Here is a 21668-nt window from a genome sequence, read left to right as displayed (position 1 = left end):
GAGCATATTTAGTTATAAAATTCATGCATTATCTTAATACTTTATGTTGTTTTTGTCTCATTTAATGAACAAAATGTGCTTAATTAGCTTAAATATTTCATTTTCAGTAACAAAGACATGCTCGGATGGAAAAGGAAGCGGAACTAGCGATTGGAGGCTTGGATCTTGGATTTTGAAGAAAGAAGGATGTTGCTGGACAGGTTGACCCCTCGTCAGTGTTTTGGCCATATCTCATAAACTGTAACTCCGATTGACGAGATTCAAAATGTTCTGAAAAGTAGACACAATTTCGGACGACTTTTGTGTTTTGAGAAAATGCTGATTCGAAACGTACTCGGCGAGTAGGGTCGATTAATCGGCAAGTTGTATCGAACTTTCACGATTCTAGACGCGCTGGCTTGCCGTACACGGGTCTTAAGTGATGTACTCGGCGAGTAGGTCACTGGACTCGCCGATTAGCCTTTGTTTTGTGAAAATCTATATAAAGGGACTTTCATATCGATACCCTAGCATGGAGAGAAACCCTAGGAGGCTGAGAAACGAATGGAAGTGCTGCTAGGTCGTGAGGAACTAAAGAATCAACCCTACATTAAATTGTGAAGAGAATCAAGACAATTTTGGTTTATTCTTAGTAACTTTTTGATTTGAATCATGTTTACATACTTTGATTTCGTTTTTGAGTTTATGTTTACTGCAATCATGAGCTAAAAACTTATTCTTCTGTTAGGGTAGACAATTTTGTGAACATGGATTGATTATTTGAGTAGGATTAATTTTAATTGGTGATTATGTTTTGTTAAGCTTGTTAAAGAACCTTATGTGTTGACAATAACTATTCTTCTGTTAATAAATCAGTAATTAAGTTGTATGAACATCTCTTAGTTATTAATTTCATATGATTTATTGTGACCACATAGTTGTATGTCTAGGAATAACGAACGTGAAACTAGAATTAACTAGAAGATAGGTAAGTTAATGTGTAAGCTTGTTGGATGAACATCGACAAGAGGTTAATTGAAGGGCCAATTTAGTTAACCACTACAAGTCTTACTTAACCCGAATCAATAATCTAGGAAACCCGTTAATTTAGACAACTGGCCATTGGTTGAGTTAATTTGTTTTCTAAGAATTAGGAATAGCGAACATGAACCTAATTATCTTAATCGGTAGCCAATGAAGAATTAATCCGATACATTAAAATCATCCATGGGAACAAATGAGTCGTACCTAAACAGAAGTCCTCTTTACTATTGAATTTAGCTGGTAATTAATTGTTTTAGTTGCTAGTTAGTTAATTTGTGTGTTGGTTATTCTAATTAAGTTTCTAGTCTTGTAAAACTAGAGAAAACCCCCTTTTTGTTATTTGTTTTATTTAGATAATATTAGCATTTATTTTAATTGTTTACCGTTCCCTGTGTTCGATACCCTACTTGCTTGAACTATATTACAAATCGATAGGTACACTGCCTTCCGTGTGTTTATTTTGTGTCTAAGTTAGTAGGATTAAAACTAGTTGGTTTTACACACATCAAGGACAATTAGCAGTATTTGACTGAGTGTTTTGTGGGATTTATAGCCGGAGGATTTCCGAGGCAGCAGGAGCAGAAGACAGTCCGTTCCCACACAGATTAGCAACTACTTTTGAGGTGAGTTACCTTCCAGTAGCGATGGGTCTACGGCCACAATGTCGGCCCACCAGTAGGAGTTGTATGTTAGATGATTGTCTTTGTGATATCATCTAGTTTTGCTAATACCTGATATGCTATATGTTGGCATGATATGTTATATGTGATAGTGGTAGAGTTCGGTTGTTAGGACCGAAGGGTAGGCCAGACACCCCATATATGTCTGATAGTATGTGAAGATATGTTTATATGCTGGCATGATATGTTATATGTGATAGTGGTAGTAGGAGGGGATTAGTCCACAAGTTCGGTCGTTAGGACCGAAGGGTAGATCGGACACCCCAAATATGTCTGATAATATGTTATGTTATGATATATGTGATAGTAGTAGTAGGGGTGAAATAGTCCTCGAGGATCGGTTGTCAGGACTGATGGGTAGTCAGCACCCCAGAATGGCTTGACATGGGTAGTCAGCACCCCAGAACGGCTTGACACGGGTAGGTCGGCACCCCAGAATGGCCGTACCGGGTAGGTCAAGCACCCCAGAATTGTCCGGCAGTATGTAAGATATGTGATTGTATGGTATGTGGTATGTTGGGGGAACTCACTAAGCTTCGTGCTTACAATTTTTGGTTTTTGGTTTCAGGTACCTCTTCTTCGAAGGGGAAGGAGCTGGCGCGGTAGCGACCCATCACACACACGCCTTGTATTCCACATTATGAGATCCTCCTGGGAATTTGTACTATGACTTTATTATGTTTTTATGAAATGTTTTTCAAGACATGCGATAACTTTTATGAAATGATATGATCAGTGAACGTTTTATTTCTAAGGTTTGCTAAGAATATGTTTTAAAAATGAAATTTTTGGCTCGTATTTTTGGGTCGTTACAACCCATTTATCCTTGAGAAAGTAAACTCAATAAGAAGATTCAAACCAGTTAAACGAAAGCATAAGGTTGTGTAAGGTTCTTATTATACTTCTCAGCATGCCCAGATAACGCAGGTAATTGCATAGCATCAAGTTCACAACTAAAATGTATTCCAAAAACACAAAACGAAAATTAGCAATTTGAGTTCTATGTATCTCTCCTTTGAAAAAATAGAATAATATGTAATAGATAAATTAGAATACAGTTCCCCCCCCCCCCCAAAAAAAAAAAACTACTAATTAACAGAAATTAATCAATCATAAACATTTTCCAATAAGGTTTATCAAGGTAATCTATTTACATGGTATACTAAAACTTTGTATTTTCTTTGCTATTGGGTCTAAAAGATGTTTTATAATATTAAAAAGGATTGGTGAATAACTCCTTTTTGAGAGCCCAATTTGTGTTTTTATAAAAAGATGTTTTTGCCAATAAATCAAAACAAATACCACTAATGGGTTTTGCTGAGTTCTAGGATATGTGGATCACTCACTGGTATAAGGATTTGAATTCCATCTCTAAATCCAAGAAGGGATCAAATGGGTAAAGCACTATAGACATTGACTCGGGGATATCTTCCATTCACGATTTCATAAGCCACAAAAAACTCATTGACTAAACACATATACAAAAAACGTAAAAATAAAAAATAAAATCGACATATACAAATCCACTACCTAATGGACATATCTTCCAAATCAAAACAATTGATGAGAGCTAGTGGTGCTATTGTGTCCATCTTTTTGCTCTCAAATACCAATAACTTAAAAAATCAAAATCAACAATAAAAATCATAAGAAGAAAAATCGAAGCAGATTTAGAAAACGTAACCATTATTAAATCGAAAGGTTTTATAGATTGGAACTTCTAACACCCAGTTTCCCGGGTATATTGATTTATGTTGTATTTCTTTAATTATGTGAGGTGACTCGACGAGTTGGTGTTTAGACTCGTCGAGTCTGGTCGCGACTGGATGACGTGGTTAATGAGGAGACTCGACGAGTCAGGGGAGTGACTCGCCGAGTTAGAGCTGACGAAAGAAACCCTAATTTCTCGGGTTTGGGACCTATTTAAAGGCCCTTATGGCCTTCATTTGCGGCTACCAGTCCATAGAGAGAAACCCTAGACTTCGGTCCGATGCAGGGGGCAAGGCCCCAGTTAGTCCGGACCTCGGTCCGATGCAGTGGGCAAGGCCCAGTATGTGCTTTATATGTATTGTATGGTATGTGGTAGTTTGGGGGAGCTCACTAAGCTTCGTGCTTACGGTTTCAGTTTTGGTTTTAGGTACTTCCGCAAGTAAAGGGAAGAGCTCGGGATGATGGCATCGCACACACCACAGCTTCAGTTTTTGTCCTGGGAGTTGATACAGTTTTCTTAGATATGTTTTGATACAGTTGTGACTCAGTTTTCTCACAGTATTTTAGTATGGTTTGAGATACGTAGCGTATGGTTTTATTATATGATACTCAGTTTTATGATTTTTGAAAATGAAATTTTCGGGTCATATTTTTGGGATGTTTCACCGAAACCGGGTCTTCTGCTGTAAAAGCTTGATGGACTGAACTCTGGTCTTTGTCTATTGTTGTTTGGTGGACCGAAACCAGGCTTTCGGTTGTTGTTACTTTCGGGACCGAACTTATCTTTCTGGTTTTGTTCTTTCTGTGGCCCGAAAGTCTTCCTCTGATTCTTTTGATCCAATGGACTGAAGCTCCTTTTACTCTTGTTTTATTCTCCTTTTGGCTTGGATTTTCTATCAAAGTGAGTATAGTGAGGATTTTAGGAGCGCCATAATTGCTTTCGCTCTGAGAGATTTTTCTTATATCTCAGATTTCTCTGCTGCTTTTGATTTTTCACTTGTTTCGGTTGCCTGTGAATATTTGCCTTTTGTTTCGACTTCTGAACAACTGGTTCACTTTCCATGGAAGAGGTTTCGCTTGTTGAGGAGACGCATTCCACTGGAACCTCTTTTGTGCCACTGGAACTGGGCACGTCAAAATTGGTAGGTTTATTAAGTGGTTCTGCCACATATCTACCTTTGACTTTCCATGATGTTCGCTCCGATAAACCAACTGTTTCGTCTGCATTGTCTATCGGTGCAGACCATAAAAACTCATCACAACCATCTGCATTATCTTCATTCACCAATGTAGAGAGTTCGGCTGTCTGACGTTCGGTTACTCCTGTGACCTTATAAACCCGATTGGGAGTGGTTCTTACCTTTTGGTAGATAACGACCTTCTCTTTAAGGATTGGGGACTTATTTTTGGACAGACGAGCGAATTCCACAAAATTTTCAGAAATCAGGTTTTTGTGGTTTTCAGGTTCGCTCCTAATAAACTCGGAACAGTTAACCTCATCCTCTACAAAGATTTCACTCATGTCATCATCCTCATTAAGTTCAGATGCATTTTCAACATCAATTTTATTTTCTGAACTTAATTTGGTACTCAATGAGTCAAATTTTTGTATAGTTTCGGCTCTGAGTTTCAACCTATCATTTTCATCTAAAAGATTCTTAAGCATGTCCTTATGGTCTTTGGACTTTATAAATGATTCAATTTTGTCCAGACCATACATATAAGTGGGATTTACATCATCTGAAGATACAACACTTTCACAGTTGTATGCTTCGACATCGATTTCATCCTCCTTTAGCTCAAGGAAGGGCAAAATCATGCGATGTATCTTCTGGCCTATTTCACAGTCTAAATGCAGTTGAGTAATGTTAGTATAAAGTCTTTTTGCAATCAAACAAAAAACATTTCTCTGTTTTAACAATTTAAGATTGTCTCTTTGCAAATAGATATTTTCATCCCTAGATTTAACCAGCTCCAACTCCTTCTGCTCAATCCACATTCTTCGCTCCTCACTCTTGGATTATACCTTGCTTATTTGGTCAGTTAGATTAGAATTCGTGACATGTGCTTGAGTTAAACAACTATCTAGATTTGAAATTCTTGAATTCAAGTTATTTAATTCTTTTTCATATGATGTTTGTGGAATTTTAAAAGAAACAAAAATGGATTGTACCTTCTTGATCAGTTCATCTAGTTCACTGATCTGCACACTGAGAGGCTTCGCTGTGAAGCACACGTCCTCTCGCTCCTTAGCCACTTCGTTTCCACCATCAGTGTTGTATCTCCTCATCTGGGATACATCTGTCACCATCAAACATCTTCCACCTGTATCACTACTCTTCGCCACATAAGCTTTTCCATGAGTAGGCTTTCTCACTTCATCATCTTCTGAGTCGGTCGACCACACCTGTACACCACCGAACTCATCATCATCTACCGAATCCTGCACAACAAGAGCATTCATAGAGGGATTAGCAGTAGCTTTCTTCCTTTTAATCTCCTTCAATCTTTTCAAGAGACTTGCTTCTTCATCCTTCTCCTCATCTTTCTCTGCCATTTTCTTCAACACACAATCTTTTGCGTAGTGATTTTTCCCTCCACAGTAAAAACAGCTGACACCAGAATCAACTTCACCCTTCGCTTCTTTCTTTGGCTCTTCAACCTTCGGCTCCTCTTTCACTTTTTCATAGTTGTAGCTTCCCCGCCAATTTCGGTTCTTCTTGTTAGGGAACTTCTTTTTGATGAACCTCTTGGGATTTGACACCATCATTGCATAATCATCAGATGTCAGATCATAGTCTCCCAGATTCAGATCTTCTTCATCTTCTGTTGCGCTCTTACCTTTAGACAGAAGGGCCAAAGACCCCAAGTTTGAAACAACGCCTCTTTTCTTGTAGCATAATCTTTTCCTGGGATTTCAGAATCCCCACCAGTTTCGCCAAAGAATATGATTTGAACTGCTCATGTGCTTTAACCGTCGACACAATCGCCCTCCATTCAGGTCTTAGGCCATTTAAAAAAGTGACCTTCTGTTCGATGAGATTTCTTTCTATGTCATGTTTGATCATCTTACTGAGAAGATGATTGAACCGATCGAATGTTTTTGTAACAACCTCCTCTGGCTTCTGCTAGAACTCTCCAAATTCAGAGAGAAGTAGGGTCTGAATCGAGTGCTCCAGATCTTCATCTGTGGAATACAGCTCTCGCAGCCGATCCCAAAATTCTTTTGCTGTACCACAAGAACTTACTAACCGAAATGTGTCGGATTGAAGGGCGAATCGAATTAGTCTCAATGTTTTAATGTTGCATTGAAACTTCTCCTTTTCGTCCTGAGCGACGTCCTTCACATCTTTTAATAGATCATTGTACTCCTTCTGAGTTTTAATGATTCTTGAAGTGCTCGAGTGAGCGAAGGGGCCAGCTGTGATAGCTTCCCATATTAGATACCCGTTATCTTCCGATCCAAGAACGTAATCTTCAAAATGGTGCGTCCACACTTCATAGTCTTGAGTGTAGAGGATTGGGATCTTGGTTGTTGATCCGATGCTGTTAGAGATGTTGATGGGATTGGATTGAGAATCGTCCATGCTTGATCGTTTAACCTGTTATAAGATCAGACTTTGTAATACGTAATATTAGGGCAAGATGAATAATTAATGAGATACGTTAATTATGGAGTGACGGCTCAATAAATATCAATGAATGCGGAATGAACCCTAATCACTTCTTTCACATAAGAGATGTGTATGAATTACACAGTCTCCTGCTCTGATACCAATTGATGAGTTGAAAAACTCTTTGATCTTTTAGATCTCACACAGGTTAATCAGAATAATGCAAACAGAATAACAAATAAGAGAATGAATCAAAATAAGCTGAATGATTCAATAGATTCATGCCTCAGCAGAGCTCGATAAAGAACTTCCGCTGTAGAAGCTTTTAGGGTTACAATCGATAAAAAAGTATTCGCTATGAATGATCGACTCAAAAGCTCCGTACAAAGATGCATGCAAGCATCTATAAATACTAAACCCTAATTAATAAATCACGGGTAGACAGGCCCAATCCGGATACAAAATTGGACTAAGGACCGAGCCCAAGACGCAACACATAATGGACCCTACACCTTATTATTTTTTTTTTTTAATACAACAGTTAAAAAAAGATAAAAAGAAAAAATACACACAACTTCACCCCCCCCATCTATTTCCCAGCACCTGCTCATCTCCTTCACCATAACCGGCGATGGAGGCTTCTAACAAAGAGGGTTCCGACGACCGAGAGTTTTGATCTGAAAACCCTCGTCGTCGACGAGGTCAAGTTCAATGTTGTCGTCCGTTTTTTGATCTACTTCGTTATCGGCGCCACTACCGTAACTTGCCACCAATAGAAACCCTAACCTTGTTACAATGTTGTGTGGGAGGGAGGACGACGAATTCATAGATTTGTCAACATTCTAAATCTGGTGCCACTGTAAACCGTAACAACTCGAAACCACTGCCACTCCATGAACATGGCGATAATCATATGGTATACTCCGACGATCTCGTACCCCGACAATCCTAGGGTTTTTGGCGACGTACATATGAGAAAAGGGGCGATCGATGAAGGATGGACTGAGAAAAGGAATGAACTGAGTCGGGTTTGCTAAAAATCGAGAAATCGTTTGCTAGATACGAGAAATCATTTTTTCGGCGAATTATGAACCCTCTAAAGGACGACGTAGATCTGCAGCGTCGCAAATGTGGTGGTTTGAACGTCAATCTGTCTCTTTTCTTTTCGGCGAGTCGTCGAGCTACAGATCCGAACTTCGGAGAAGACCGCTACCGGTAAAGACGTTTGAACGTCACCTAGGGGCGGTTTCCGACGATGGCGGTGACAATGACTGTGGTTTCTGGCGATAGTGACAGTGGTTTCCGACGATAACGATGGTTTCCTGCGAATCAATAGAGAAAGATAGATTGAGACTCGAGGGATGTTGGTTGAGGTGATGTTTATTTTTTCTTTTTGTTTTCTTTAACTGTTGTATTAAAAGAAAAATGAAAAACAAAACGAGAAGGATAAACTCGTAAATTTAATTATTTTCAAAGTAAATTGGATCAAACTCGTAACAAAAAACTTATTTTAGACTAACATTGCAACTCCGAACTTTTTGAACTAAGTCCCATATTTTTGCAATTTTATCTATTATTTCACTTATTGTTAATTTTGTAATCATCCATTCAATATGTTAGAGAAGTTCCTAGTAAATTCTATGATAATTCATTGATTAGTGATTACCATACCACTTTACCATCATCCGGCGTTGTTACATCCGGATCTGGTCACCTACATCACAGGCTGCCAGCGCTCCTATATTTCTCTCTCCTAAATATAATCCGTGTCTAACGTCTCCGTTAATCATTCACTGACGGTAACTCTGTTGTCGGAGAAAAGAAACCGCAACGAAAGTCGATGAACTCATCCAAAACGCGCCGGAAAGTCGTCGTAGCCTCGGCGGAGAATGGGGACTCTGGCGACAAGCTCGACCAGCTCCTCCTATCCTCCGCCATATCCAACGGAGAAGACTTATCCCCTTTCATCCGCAAAACCTTCGCCTCGGGTAAGCCCGAAACCCTACTCCACCACCTCCGTCATTTCTGCAGATCCAAAGAGGCTGAGATCGAAGAAGTCTGCAAGGTTCATTATCAGGACTTCATAATGGCTGTCGATGACCTCCGTTCTCTTCTTTCCGGCGTCGAATCGCTTAAATCATCCATCTCCAATTCAAACTACCAGTTACAGTCTGTTGCCGGCCCTCTCTTAACATCTCTCGATTCTTTCATAGAAGCGAGAAATAAGTGCCAAAACATATCCCTTGCGATCGAATCTCTTCGAATTTGTGTCCGATTAATGGAGCTTTGCTCGCGGGTGAATTTTCATCTATCGAAGAATAACTTTTACATGGCGTTGAAGTGTATTGACTCGATCGAGAGAGACTTTATACAAAAGACGCCGTCGTCCACGCTCCGGAGGATGCTCGAGAAGAACATCCCTGCGATCCGAGCGCACATCGAACGGAGAATCAGCAAAGAGTTTGGAGATTGGCTTGTTGAGATCCGTACGGTGAGCCGGAACTTGGGGCAAGTTGCTATCGGACAAGCGTCGGCCGGTAGACAGAGAGAAGAAGAATTACGGATCAGGCAACGGCAAGCCGAGGAGCAGAGTCGCCTCAGCGTGAGGGACACTGTTTATGCTCTCGAAGAAGAAGACGACGACGGTTACTCTATAGGAAACGAAGGCAACGATGTTTATGGGAACGGCGGTAATGTTAATGTCGCTCTAGGTTTTGATCTGACTTCATTGTATAGATCCTACCATATCCATCAAACTCTTGGGCTTGAGGATGGATTCAAAAAGTATTACTTCGAAAACCGGAAACTTCAATTAACTTCGGATTTCCAGGTATCTTCCATGACACCTTTTTTAGAATCTCACCAGACGTTTTTCGCTCAGATAGCCGGATTTTTCATAGTTGAAGATCGCGTTTTAAGGACCGGGGGTGGATTGATAACGAAAATGGAAGTAGAAAATCTGTGGGACACTGCTGTTAGCAAAATGTGTTCTGTGTTAGAAGATCAATTTTCTAGGATGCGAACAGCCAATCATTTGTTACTGATCAAGGATTATGTGAGTTTGCTTGGTGTCACTCTGCGGAGGTATGGATACTCAGTTGATGCTTTGCTTGATGTGTTAAACAAGCACAGGGATAAGTACCATGAGTTATTGTTATCAGATTGTCGGAAACAAATTGCTGAAGCTGTTGCTGCAGATAAGTTTGAACAGATGTGGATGAACAAAGAGTACGAGTATTCCATGAACGTTCTTTCTTTCCAGATACAAACTTCTGACATTGTACCAGCATTTCCTTACATTGCTCCATTTTCATCCACTGTGCCTGATTGTTGTCGAATCGTGAGGTCCTTCATCGAAGATTCTGTTAGTTTCATGTCTCATGGTGGACAGCTTGATTTCTATGATGTTGTGAAGAAATACTTAGATCGGCTTCTGACTGAAGTTCTGGATGATGCCCTTCTAAAGCTTATTAGCAGTTCAATCAGTGGGGTGAATCAAGCCATGGTTGTTGCAGCTAACATGGCTGTTCTTGAACGAGCCTGTGATTTCTTCTTCCGCCATGCTGCAAAGCTTTCTGGGATCCCTCTTAGGATGGTGGAAAGAAGTAGGCGGCAGTTTCCCCTGACGAAAGCACGTGATGCAGCTGAAGAAATGCTGTGCAGTTTGCTTAAAAAGAAAGTTGATGGTTTCATGACATTGATCGAGAACGTGAATTGGATGGTTGATGAGTCACCTCAGAGTGAAAACGAATATGTGAATGAGGTGATCATCTTTCTGGAGACACTTCTTTCCACTGCACAACAGATATTACCTGGTCAGGTTCTGAAACGAGTGTTACAAGATGTTCTTTCCCACATCTCGGAAACAATTGTTAACTTTTTAGTTGGTGAATCTGTGAAAAGGTTCAGTTTGAATGCTGTGATGGGGATTGATCTAGATATCAAATTGTTGGAATCATTTGCTGAAAACCAAGCTTCTCTTGTATCTGAAGAAGATGCTAATCAGCTGAAGAAAGCACTTGTTGAGTCAAGGCAATTAGTTAACTTGCTTCTCAGTAATAACCCAGAGAATTTTTTGAATCCGGTAATCAGGGAGAGGAGCTATAATGCTTTGGATTACAGAAAAGTAGGGATCATTTCAGAGAAACTAAAGGATCCTTCTGAGCGACTTTTTGGAACTTTTGGATCAAGAGGCTACAAGCAAAATCCAAAGAAAAAATCCCTAGACTCTTTAATTAAGAGGCTCAAGGATGTCAACTAACACCCTGTGTCTACTCTACTTTCTTCAAGATTCCCAGGTATCTTTCTCTTTGCCTTTACTTCATATAGTTTACATTTTTTTTGGAACTTTAGCTTTTCTTACTAGTTGCTTGAACATGTCCTTAGATACCTGATTCTTGTTCTGTATGCTATGGAGAAAACTTCTAGATTTTTAGCTAGATGAGTTGCAGGCTTCTAACTGTTATAGATGTGTATCATGAACTCAGGTGTCACTTGAAGAGATCTCAAAGGAGTGGTGTTAGTGCAAAAGATGGTTTGGAGCAATTCATATTTGTTGGTTGTGGTTGTGGTTGTGTGATTAATTTTGTTTCTTGGACTAGTCCCAGTATAAAAATGCGCTCATTAATAGGTTGTAAGTAAAGTTAAAAAAAAAAAACAGATTTGTGTCAAATTCTTTATTCTTATATGCATCATTAGTAATGAACTAATATCACGAGTTACTTGTCTGTTAAAGTTAAGCTAATTACATGTTTTGCCTATAACTACTTTGTTAACAATAAATGTGCAACTTAGAATCCGACAAATTGCCTACCAGATATGCTTCTACGATTACAAAGATGCTCCAAAGGATATGCCTTGTGCTTCCAGATAAGTTAATCAATGTCTAGCTGTTTGAGGAGACAACTTTATAACAATTATATATGATTATTGACAAGTTATGCTTCCAGTGTCTCTCAATCCAGTACATTCTAATTAAACAACAAAATTAATTCAGGGAAACTGACATGACCCATAACATAATTAAAATAGTTTTTGAAAACTTTTATCATTTATGTTTTATGTTACTTTGTAAATTTTAAAAAAGGATGGCCACCGGTAATATTTCATTTGCTCTTTGGGTCACCAAGGTTTTGTTTATACTCAACAGACCAATAAACAATTTTTTTTGGGTTCTAATTATACCATTGGAATGAATTTCAACTGAATAAACTGATATATAATTCTGTGTCGTTCGATGTAGCATTTAATATGACATAAATTGTTCACTTATGTCTATCTCAAGATGACATGGGGTCTATTGTGACATCAACTATGACAAAATTGTATTGTTAAAAATCTACTCTAATGATATAAACAACCTAAAAAAAGCTTGTTGACATGTTGATAAAAGATAAATGACTTGAAAAAACAAACTAGATAGTATTGGTTGTCATCTCATCACATTAAATGATAGCTTCCAGCCAATTTTGACAAACATACTTTCAAAACACAAAATGCATGTACAAAATAATTTAACTATTCACTTTGTGGATAAGTCGGAAGTGTTATTGGTACAAACACTTGGTATCTATAAGCATTTAGATAAAAGAAAATAAAATGTTTGTCACAGAAAATCATATATCTAATGATTTAATGAAATAATAATAATAATAATCATATTTAATTGAGAACAATGTTATTTAACTAAAAGAAAAATAAAAATAGAAATAAGATGAATACAGGACAGAAGTAACTCTAATTATTATATGGATGAAGTCGAGACAGAAACGCAAGGAGTTGATGAGACCAAGATGAGGTCAGATCTTCTATGGCGGATTACCAGTTCATCTCCTCCGCCAACTCGCTTTCTTCTTCTATCATCATTCTTCCTTCTTCTCCGCTTAATTTCCTCCACCGCCTCCGACACGCCTACAGCATACGATGAGCTATTGGAGTACGATTTTCCGGTTGGCCTTCTTCCGAAAGGCGTCACAGGCTACGATCTGAACAAAGAGACCGGAGAGTTCAAGGCGTACATGAAAGAGACCTGTTCTTTCAAAATTCAAGGCTACGATATCAAGTACAAGTCAACGATTAGCGGCGTGATAGAGAAAGGGAAGCTGAAAAATCTTAAGGGGATAAACGTCAAAATACTGGTGGTTTGGTTGAACATCGTGGAGGTGACTCATGTCGGCGATCAAATCAATTTCTCAGTCGGAATCCTAGCGGCCGGATTTGAGGTGAGTAATTTTCTGGAATCACCACAGTGTGGTTGTGGATTTGATTGTAATGGTATGGTTTCGGGTTCGGATCACAAGTTTTTGATGTCTTCTTAGTGATCTGAGTTTGTCCATGGCTGTGATGGCAACTGCGCAAATAATTCCAAGGACCAAGTTTGCATCATGAATTGATAATCGTAAATTGTATTTGATTACATGTTTCCCAAATAATTGTGTCAAATTGAACAAATTGTCGTGGAAACCGATGAATTGGCTTCTAAATCCAGAAATTTCAATTGATTCAAGTCCCCTGTGAATAATTTGTTGAGGCATAGTTTTTGATCTTTTAAGAAACTGAGTTAATGCACATTGACTGTGTGAGTAGGACTCAAAAGAGGATAAATTGTTAAAGGAATATTATTTAGAAAGATAAAGAAACCATGAAATGTTAAGGGGGTGTTTCGGGAAGGGCAAAAGGACTTTTGGGAAAGTTTTAAAAAGCAAGATTTTATCCAATTTTCCTTCTATAAAAAATCCAAAAGGAACTTTTATCAAACATCTTTTCTTTTCTCTGTTATCTTTTTTTTCAAAAGTCCTTTTGCCCTTTCAAAAGATATCCCAAACACCCCCTAAGAGAATAGGAGAAAAACAAAACATGTGAGTGGATGCGTCTGAGTAAACTGTGAGAAATCTTGACCATGGAGCCATACCTTTTGCTAATGACATCCTAGAACTCCATACGCCATAATCAAGAACATAGCATGAAGAAAGGTTTTCTAACCCCATAATATATCCACACATACAAAATCAGGGAGAGAAATCAAAGAAAAGATATTGAAAAATGGGGAACCAGTCTTGAATCAAGACATAAAGAAACAATCCAGATAAGGAGATGCAATCATTGACCACATTATGTAGAAGATGTGTTCCATCGAATAAATGAAGCCGATGATGATTGGTGTGAGTGCTCTTTAATTGAAAAAGAAAGGGGATTATGGTAATTGAAACACCCTTGCTAGGATAGTTTGAAATACAATTTAAAGTTTTAAAAATACTTTAATACTAGTATATTTTTGCACGGAATTAGATCTGTACGTACCAAAATATAGAGCTTTGGTTAAAAGCGCAAGATAATAATCATTTTAACAATTATCACAAGTTCAAATGCAGCTTCACAAATCGAGGCCTTCAAAATATTCTCGCTATCTTCTAAGCAACTTCTAAATCTTCAACCTGAACACAAGTCAAAATAAGTTAGACAATGAAATTGTCTAATGAAAATACATGAGGCTAACTAATTTTAAGTAAGAGATAGCAACCAAAATGGTATAGAATACTAAGCCTCAAGTAATCAAGAGTAAAACGTATATGCAGCGTATCAAATCTAAGAGCATCCATAATGGGAGTTCAATGGGAGGGTTGAATGAGGTGGCAAGTCTATGTGTCATTCAATGGAATCATTCAATAGATGAAACTCCACCATTGTGAGATGGTATTTTGATATTTAATAGATTTGAAGTTCAATGACCATTGAGCTCTTCAATGGGAAAAAAGAAAGTTTTTAATTCTTAAAGATTTACTATAAATTATATTTTGTAACATTCTATTGAATTTTGTAGATTTCAATGTATTATAGGGAAAAAATGATAGAGTTGTATGAATTAGAAATGATGATGTGACAATCCATTGGACTTTATGGAGTTCAATGCATTATGAATACGCTAATGATGTATAATCTATAAACCAAACAATAAAAAATTTAGTAACTCGTAAATTCTATCTAAAAAAAGTAATAAAAAATTCCATCTAGGGTTCAAGAGAATAAATATTCCATACTTCAAAGCAAATGGATAATTAATCATGCAAAATATTTTAAAGGATTTACATGCAAAAAAATAGAAAAACAAGACTTTTGAATAAAACTTTCGTAATAGTTGTTATATTCCATTTTGTACCACGTTTTTTTCTCCTTTTTCGCGTGTTGGATTACAAATATTATTCTACAAAAAGCAACCAACCTCCATTACTCCATGCAAGTCTGCAGAATTAAACATCATCATATCTCCCATTCTCCAACTCTCAAATGTCTTCTCCGGCGTCAATACTCCCTTTTCTCCTCCTCTCCCTTCTCCTTATCACCTCCACCGCCCTTGCAGTCGCCGAGACACCCACCGTGTACGAGGCTCTGCAAGATTACGATTTTCCGGTAGGTCTGCTTCCGACAGGCGTAACATCATACACCCTGAACAAAGACACCGGAGAATTCGAGGTCAAACTTAGTGATACATGTGAATTCTCCGTCTCCGGCTACGATCTGAAATACAAATCAACGATCAGTGGAGTGATCAGCAAAGACAAACTGACGAAGTTGAAAGGGGTTAGTGTAAAAGTAATTATTATATGGGTGGATATAGTGGAGGTTACTCGAGATAGCGATGACCTGGATTTCTCCGTCGGAATATTGTCAGCTGGATTCGACGTTGATCAATTTGAGGAGTCGCCGGAGTGTGGTTGTGGGTTTGATTGCGATAGTTTAGAAAGTAATTAATGGTGAGAAGATGAATATGAAATATTGAAATTGCCGAATGCCGACGAATCTTTTGGATTGGTTGCTGTAAAGTGTAAACGCTCAAGAATTAAGGAAGGGTGCATGGAGAGGGTTAAAAATAAATGTAAGGTTTTGAGTTTTTGACTATGTACATGTGGGGATTTTTTCAAAAAACATAATATAAATAATAACCAGTTATGTTTTTTTTACAAAATAAGTGATTTTATTTTGATGTCAATCTTTTCTAAAAAATAATTTCGGATTTAATGTATATACTCTAGATTTCGACCTCTGTTTACATGCATTTTTTTTTTTTTTTAAATTTAATTTTATATTTTTTACTCACCATTTTTTTTTTTAAGACCGAATATGATAATCTTTTAGTACAAAACAGTAAACTTATAAGATTTTAGGTGATATTATATTTATTTATAAAACCATTTTTTTGTAAAAAAACTTGAATTAAATAAAATTTCATTTATAAGTACATGTTTAAAGAAACGATGGTTAAAAATAGAGAGTGACCACATGAGTTTTGTGTGACAACTCACAAGGTCTCATTGAAACTAAAGAGAAAATTTTATAGGATGACTATAAAACATGATTTGTTGTATGGATCTGAAATGTTGGTCGATTAAGAAGGAGCACGAAAGGAAGGTGGAGGTAGCTGAAATGAGGATGTTGTGATGAACTTGTGGTACAACACTATTGGACATAGGAGTGTTCATTTGGATGGATCGGTTTGATCCGATCCAATCAAGTAAATCCAAATTGATTTCGGTTTTCAAAATATGGATCCGAATTATCCAAACTAAATTCAAATCCGATCCAATCCGATCCAATTATAATTCGGTTGGATCGGTTTTTATAATTCGGTTTTCAAAACCGAAAATTTTTAAAACGACATATAATTATAATATTACCCAACTTTACACAAGAAGCAAAAACAAATAATTTAGTTGTGATTTGAAATTTATAAACAACTAATAAAAAGATATATTATAGTTAAATATTTATAGATACAAAACTTTTGAGAGAAAATGCATATTAATGTTTTTTTTATCGGGTGAAACGTTTTGAACCTATTTGAAAAAATAAATTAAAAATTAATAAATAACTATATATATATATATATATATATATATATAATAAATCTTTATTCGGTTTTTTTGGACTATTCGGTTCTTATTTTATAAACCAAAACCAATCCGAAATCCAAAATAATAATTCGGTTTTGTTGAAAACTAATCCAAATATCCAAATATCCGAACCAAATAGTCCAATCCAAATTGTCCAATTGGATAATTCGGTTTTATCCGAATAGTGAACAACCCTAATTGGACATGATCCCAAGCACAACAATTAGGAATTCGCTCAAAGTAGCTTCGATCTGTCACAACTAGCATTTTAGGGCTAAAAAATTATGTTCATGTGTAACTACCTTTCGATATATCTTGTAACCTAAGTATGATGTTATACATGTTATTCATTCAAAAACAACTATTCGAATCAAAACTTACTTGTGAAGCTCTAAACCTAATTCAATGCACTACATTCACTCAACTTTAGGCTTGAAACCCTAACTTCCCGATTCAAACCTATTGTTGGACTAAGATCCTCTTATTGGGCTAATGGACCAATAAACCCTTAACTTGATTCTTTTGGGCTAAGAAACCTCATTTGCGCCCTAGTTGGACCCACATTCAATAAGCAATAGCATTTTGGGCCATAAGACTCATCATGGGCCTTATTAGGCCGAAAACCATCTTCTTTAATTACATGGGCCGAAAACCCATTTCTTTTACCATTTTGGGTCGTAGACTTGTGCGTGGGCCCAATGGGCCGAAAAACCTCTATTGGGCTAATGTGTTTTTGGTTGCATCTTAAGCCAAGCCCAATACTCTTTTCTTTCATCCCCTCTCTATTCTCGATTTTAGATAAAAAAAAATTGATTTAATTTAAAATTGATGACACCTAAGTTTTGCATGGTGGTAATCCATACATTTTTCCCAACAAACATCTAGATAATTAGAAGATTAACCACTAAGCACGAACCACATTACTCTCTCTCTTCTCTCTTCTTTTAAGATCGGCCGAAGCTAGCTCCCCACCACCATCTTCACTTCAAACTCCATCAAACACTCTCCCTCTCTAGCACAAGAAAACTCCTCCATTCATTCCATCAAATTTTGTGAGTTTGTGTGTGTGTGTGTTAGCTCAAGAAGATCACTTCAAGCTTCACATTCTTGATAAGACGGAGTGTATAGGGTCACATATTTTATATTCTGCTATACTTTTGATGTATACAAATTATGTATCAAACTGATGTAAATACCTTATATATACTCAATGTAATGGTTGTGTTTACTTTGATTACTATGATACAATTGTTGTGATACTATACATGACATCCTCCACCCCCGAATGTTTCCGCCATTTCGGTTTGGGGGTGTGACATAAATACATATACTATACTTTTGATACACGTACGAGCTATTCATTTCTATAACACCCGAGTCTTACGGTTTAAAGACTACAACTCTTCTACAGACAGAAAATATCGGATTTTCTGGGAAACAAAATACTATACATTACATTTTACTTACAACATAAAATATAGGATTTTCTGGAACTCTCTCTTTATACATTTTCAAAAATATGAACACACATGCTAAATACAATATTTGAAACAAAACTCTCAAACCATTTTTTTACGGAAAATATCGGATTTTCTGGTGTTTACAAATGATACAAAACTTTTTATACAAACATGCTTATGAACTCACCAACATTATATATGTTGACGTTTTCAAAATAATTTGTATTCTCAGGGACTTGTTAAGCAGGTTGGTCATAAAGAACACGTGGATTTTTGTTGTATTTTGTTATCATCATACATTTAACATTTGGAATGTAATTCGTAAACCAACACACTTATTTAAACTATGATGATTGTTATATTTCATGTGTGATGATGATGTTGTCTTTGGTTCAATTATATACACTGTGATGATATTACAAGATGAAGTCACCCGCCCCCGGACATTTCCGTTGTCTAGTTCGGGGGTGTGACAGATTGGTATCAGAACAATGTTATAGTGAACTGACATATCTAATCATACAAGATATGCAACTATAAATACATTGTGACTAAAATACTCTGAACAAAAATAAAATACATACCTATGTGTGCATTTTAGGGTACTGTCACGATAAGAAACAATAAAAGTCTTTGGAGGAATTGAACATCGTGGTTAAACGCGGACAATTATGTAGTCGTATTGGGGGTAAATATAGTCTGATTGACTATACTTATTCAAAATAAGACCAACATGTGTTTGGGAGTGATCATGGTGGGCAATGAATCTAGAAACTTACCAACCTCGTATCCAAAAAGTTTTAAGGAACTCAAACGTAAACAATTAAAATACTATAGGAGCATTTTGGGATATCATATAACCGTCGCACATACACTTTCTACACGCTTCTCACGCCTCTATGTTAGCACAGGCACCATGGCTGAACTTCCATAAGGCGACCTCTACTACCAGGCCTTAGTGGCCAATGGATGGGTTGAAGGAGAACCAGAAATGGTTCAAGAAGAAAATCCAGAAGTGAGACCCAAAGAGTATATGGAGTTGGACTATGAGGATAATGTCACAACTAGAAATTTTGTGCCTTGTAACTACGACAATTGAGTAAAATTATGAATCAAAGACTTAAGAGCATGCATGATGCTTACTTTATGACAACAAAAATTTAATCAAATACACCATGCAAGCATTTCAAGTAGTCAATAAGCAATTGGAAACCTTAAAAGTTCTTGTTTAGGTCCATTTTGGACTAGGACTTCCTTATTGGGCCCAATGGACCAATAAGCTTCCAATTTGACCATCTTAAGTTTAGAATTCTTAAATGGGCTCTAATTGGACCCATTTCCATTTAATTCAATATTTTGGGCCATATTGGGCCTAGAATGAAATAAATCAATTATATGAACCATTTTGGGCCATATTTAACCTAATGTAGCCCTAATAGGTCATAAAAATCATAATTATGGTTATTTGGACCAAGCACCACTTAACATAAACATGAAGAAGGCTTAAGCATGCAAGGCCCAAATTCTTTTCTCTCCCTCTCTAATTTTCGGCCCAAGCCCATGTAAAAAAAAGAGAGAGTTGACTTTCATAGCCACCTCATTTTTACATATTGGATTTCCATGCATCTTATCTCATACTTCCATGCACATATCACCTCAAGGTCTATTTCTTTCTCTCTCTCTCTCTCTCTTTCTCTCTCTCTCTCTCTCTCTCTCTCTTGCTCTCGGCCGAACACAACACACACACACTCACAAAAATTCACTCCATTCTCTCTAAGTCTTGAAGAACATCTCCTCACTCCTTCAAAAATTTCGAGATTCAAGGGCTTTGCAAGGAGGATTATTCACAAAAATCATCATCTAGGTAAGTTGATGTTTGGATCCACACTTTAGACTCCTTGATCTATCCAAAAATCTCTTCTTAACTCATATGAAATCATGATCTTGTATCTTAGAACCCCTTAAATTTGAGATCTTCCAAGGAAAGGTTGCTAGGGCCGAAATAGCAACAAACTCTTCTCTTTTCATCTTCAAATCGAAACCACAACTCAAGGTGAGCTTCATACCCCCTATTTTTCGGTTTTTATAAGTTTTATGGGGGGGGGGGGAATACAAGCAAATGTCTAGATCTATGAGTATATGTATGCTTTGTGTGATTTCTATGCTTGTATATATATTCTTATGTGGTTGTGGTGTTGGATCTAGTCAAAAAGACCTTAAAACCAAGATCTACATTAAGTTGTATGAAATAATTACAAATTATATTATTTCACACAAATCATTTCTAGAAAAATAACCAAGTTGGTTAATATGAACATCTTTGGGCTTAAAACCCATTTTTGGGCTCAAAATGCTGAAAATATAAATTCAAAGGGCCCAAAATGACAAAATGAAAATTCTGATGGTTGAAATGAGTCAAAACAGTTTCAAAAATGTATTTTCTGGAAATTTACTCTTTTGAAGGATTAAAATGTGAATTTTTAAGCATAATGGGCCAAAAATGAACTTTTCGGCCCAATAAAGCCCAAATTGCGAGATTTTCAAATTAGAGGGGCTGAAACGGTACTTTTCTGTAAAACGGGGGACTACTAGTGCTCCAAGTCCATTTCAAGGGTTAAAAATACTTTTCATATTTAAAAGGGACCAAAGATGCAAAAAAATTCTATTTTGGGCCAAAAGTGTAAAAATTGCGAAAATAGAGGTTTCAGCCGAGAAAACTTCATTCTGAGGGACTAAAACTGTTTTTCAAATAAATTTGAGCTGAAAAATACCTTTTCAACAAGTTTTGATACTAAAGTGTCAAGAAAAATGGTTTAAGGACTAAAATGGAAATTCTTTTATACAAAGGGTCAAAAGTGTAAATTTATCCAAAAGAAAGGGGCTGCAAAGAGTAAAAATTCTAATGTTTTAAACAACAAATCCGTTATGATGAAATACTAGTACCACGACTACCGATGAAACATAATACACCTTCAACACCAAAAATCGTTACCAAACGAATTGATTCGGTCTCGAATCAGTAATGAATCAAAAATCTATACACGACGATACTACAATACACACGCTGAAATTATGGGAAGTCAATACACACGCGAGAATTCACCAGACGTCGATACACCATCTTTGGGCCCGAAAGTTTCAAATCGTGCTTGTTGGGCCTAGCTAGCCCAATGACATGATCTTTAGGCCCGAAGGAAACTCGCTTACATGTTGTTGGGTCTTATATGACCTAATTCCATGTAAAAGGACTTTCACTGGCTTTTGTGCTGTTGGGCCCCAAGGGTCTTTTGGTAC

At 37.0% G+C, this 21668-nt stretch overlaps 2 protein-coding genes across 2 annotated transcripts; both read left to right on the top strand.

The window, feature by feature from the left end:
• The first annotated feature begins 8725 nt into the window (after window positions 1-8725).
• On the top strand, window positions 8726-13532 carry SEC15B (exocyst complex component sec15B). Its single transcript, XM_079015463.1, has 2 exons — window positions 8726-11325; window positions 11515-13532. Exon 1 carries the CDS (start codon window positions 8868-8870, stop codon window positions 11286-11288), a length of 2421 nt encoding a protein of 806 aa, XP_078871589.1. The 5' UTR covers window positions 8726-8867; the 3' UTR covers window positions 11289-11325; window positions 11515-13532.
• A 1778-nt stretch (window positions 13533-15310) lies between these two features.
• LOC145068276 (uncharacterized protein At5g01610-like) lies at window positions 15311-15775 on the top strand. The gene has a single exon (XM_079015228.1). The coding sequence runs from the start codon at window positions 15311-15313 to the stop codon at window positions 15773-15775; it is 465 nt and encodes a 154-aa protein (XP_078871354.1).
• Window positions 15776-21668: the final 5893 nt, after the last annotated feature.

The sequence above is a fragment of the Lactuca serriola genome, chromosome 8 (genome assembly GCF_051521515.1).
Source record: "Lactuca serriola cultivar US96UC23 chromosome 8, Lser_US96UC23_V15, whole genome shotgun sequence".
Taxonomy (NCBI): domain Eukaryota; kingdom Viridiplantae; phylum Streptophyta; class Magnoliopsida; order Asterales; family Asteraceae; genus Lactuca; species Lactuca serriola.
This window is presented reverse-complemented; position numbering and strand designations above follow the sequence as displayed.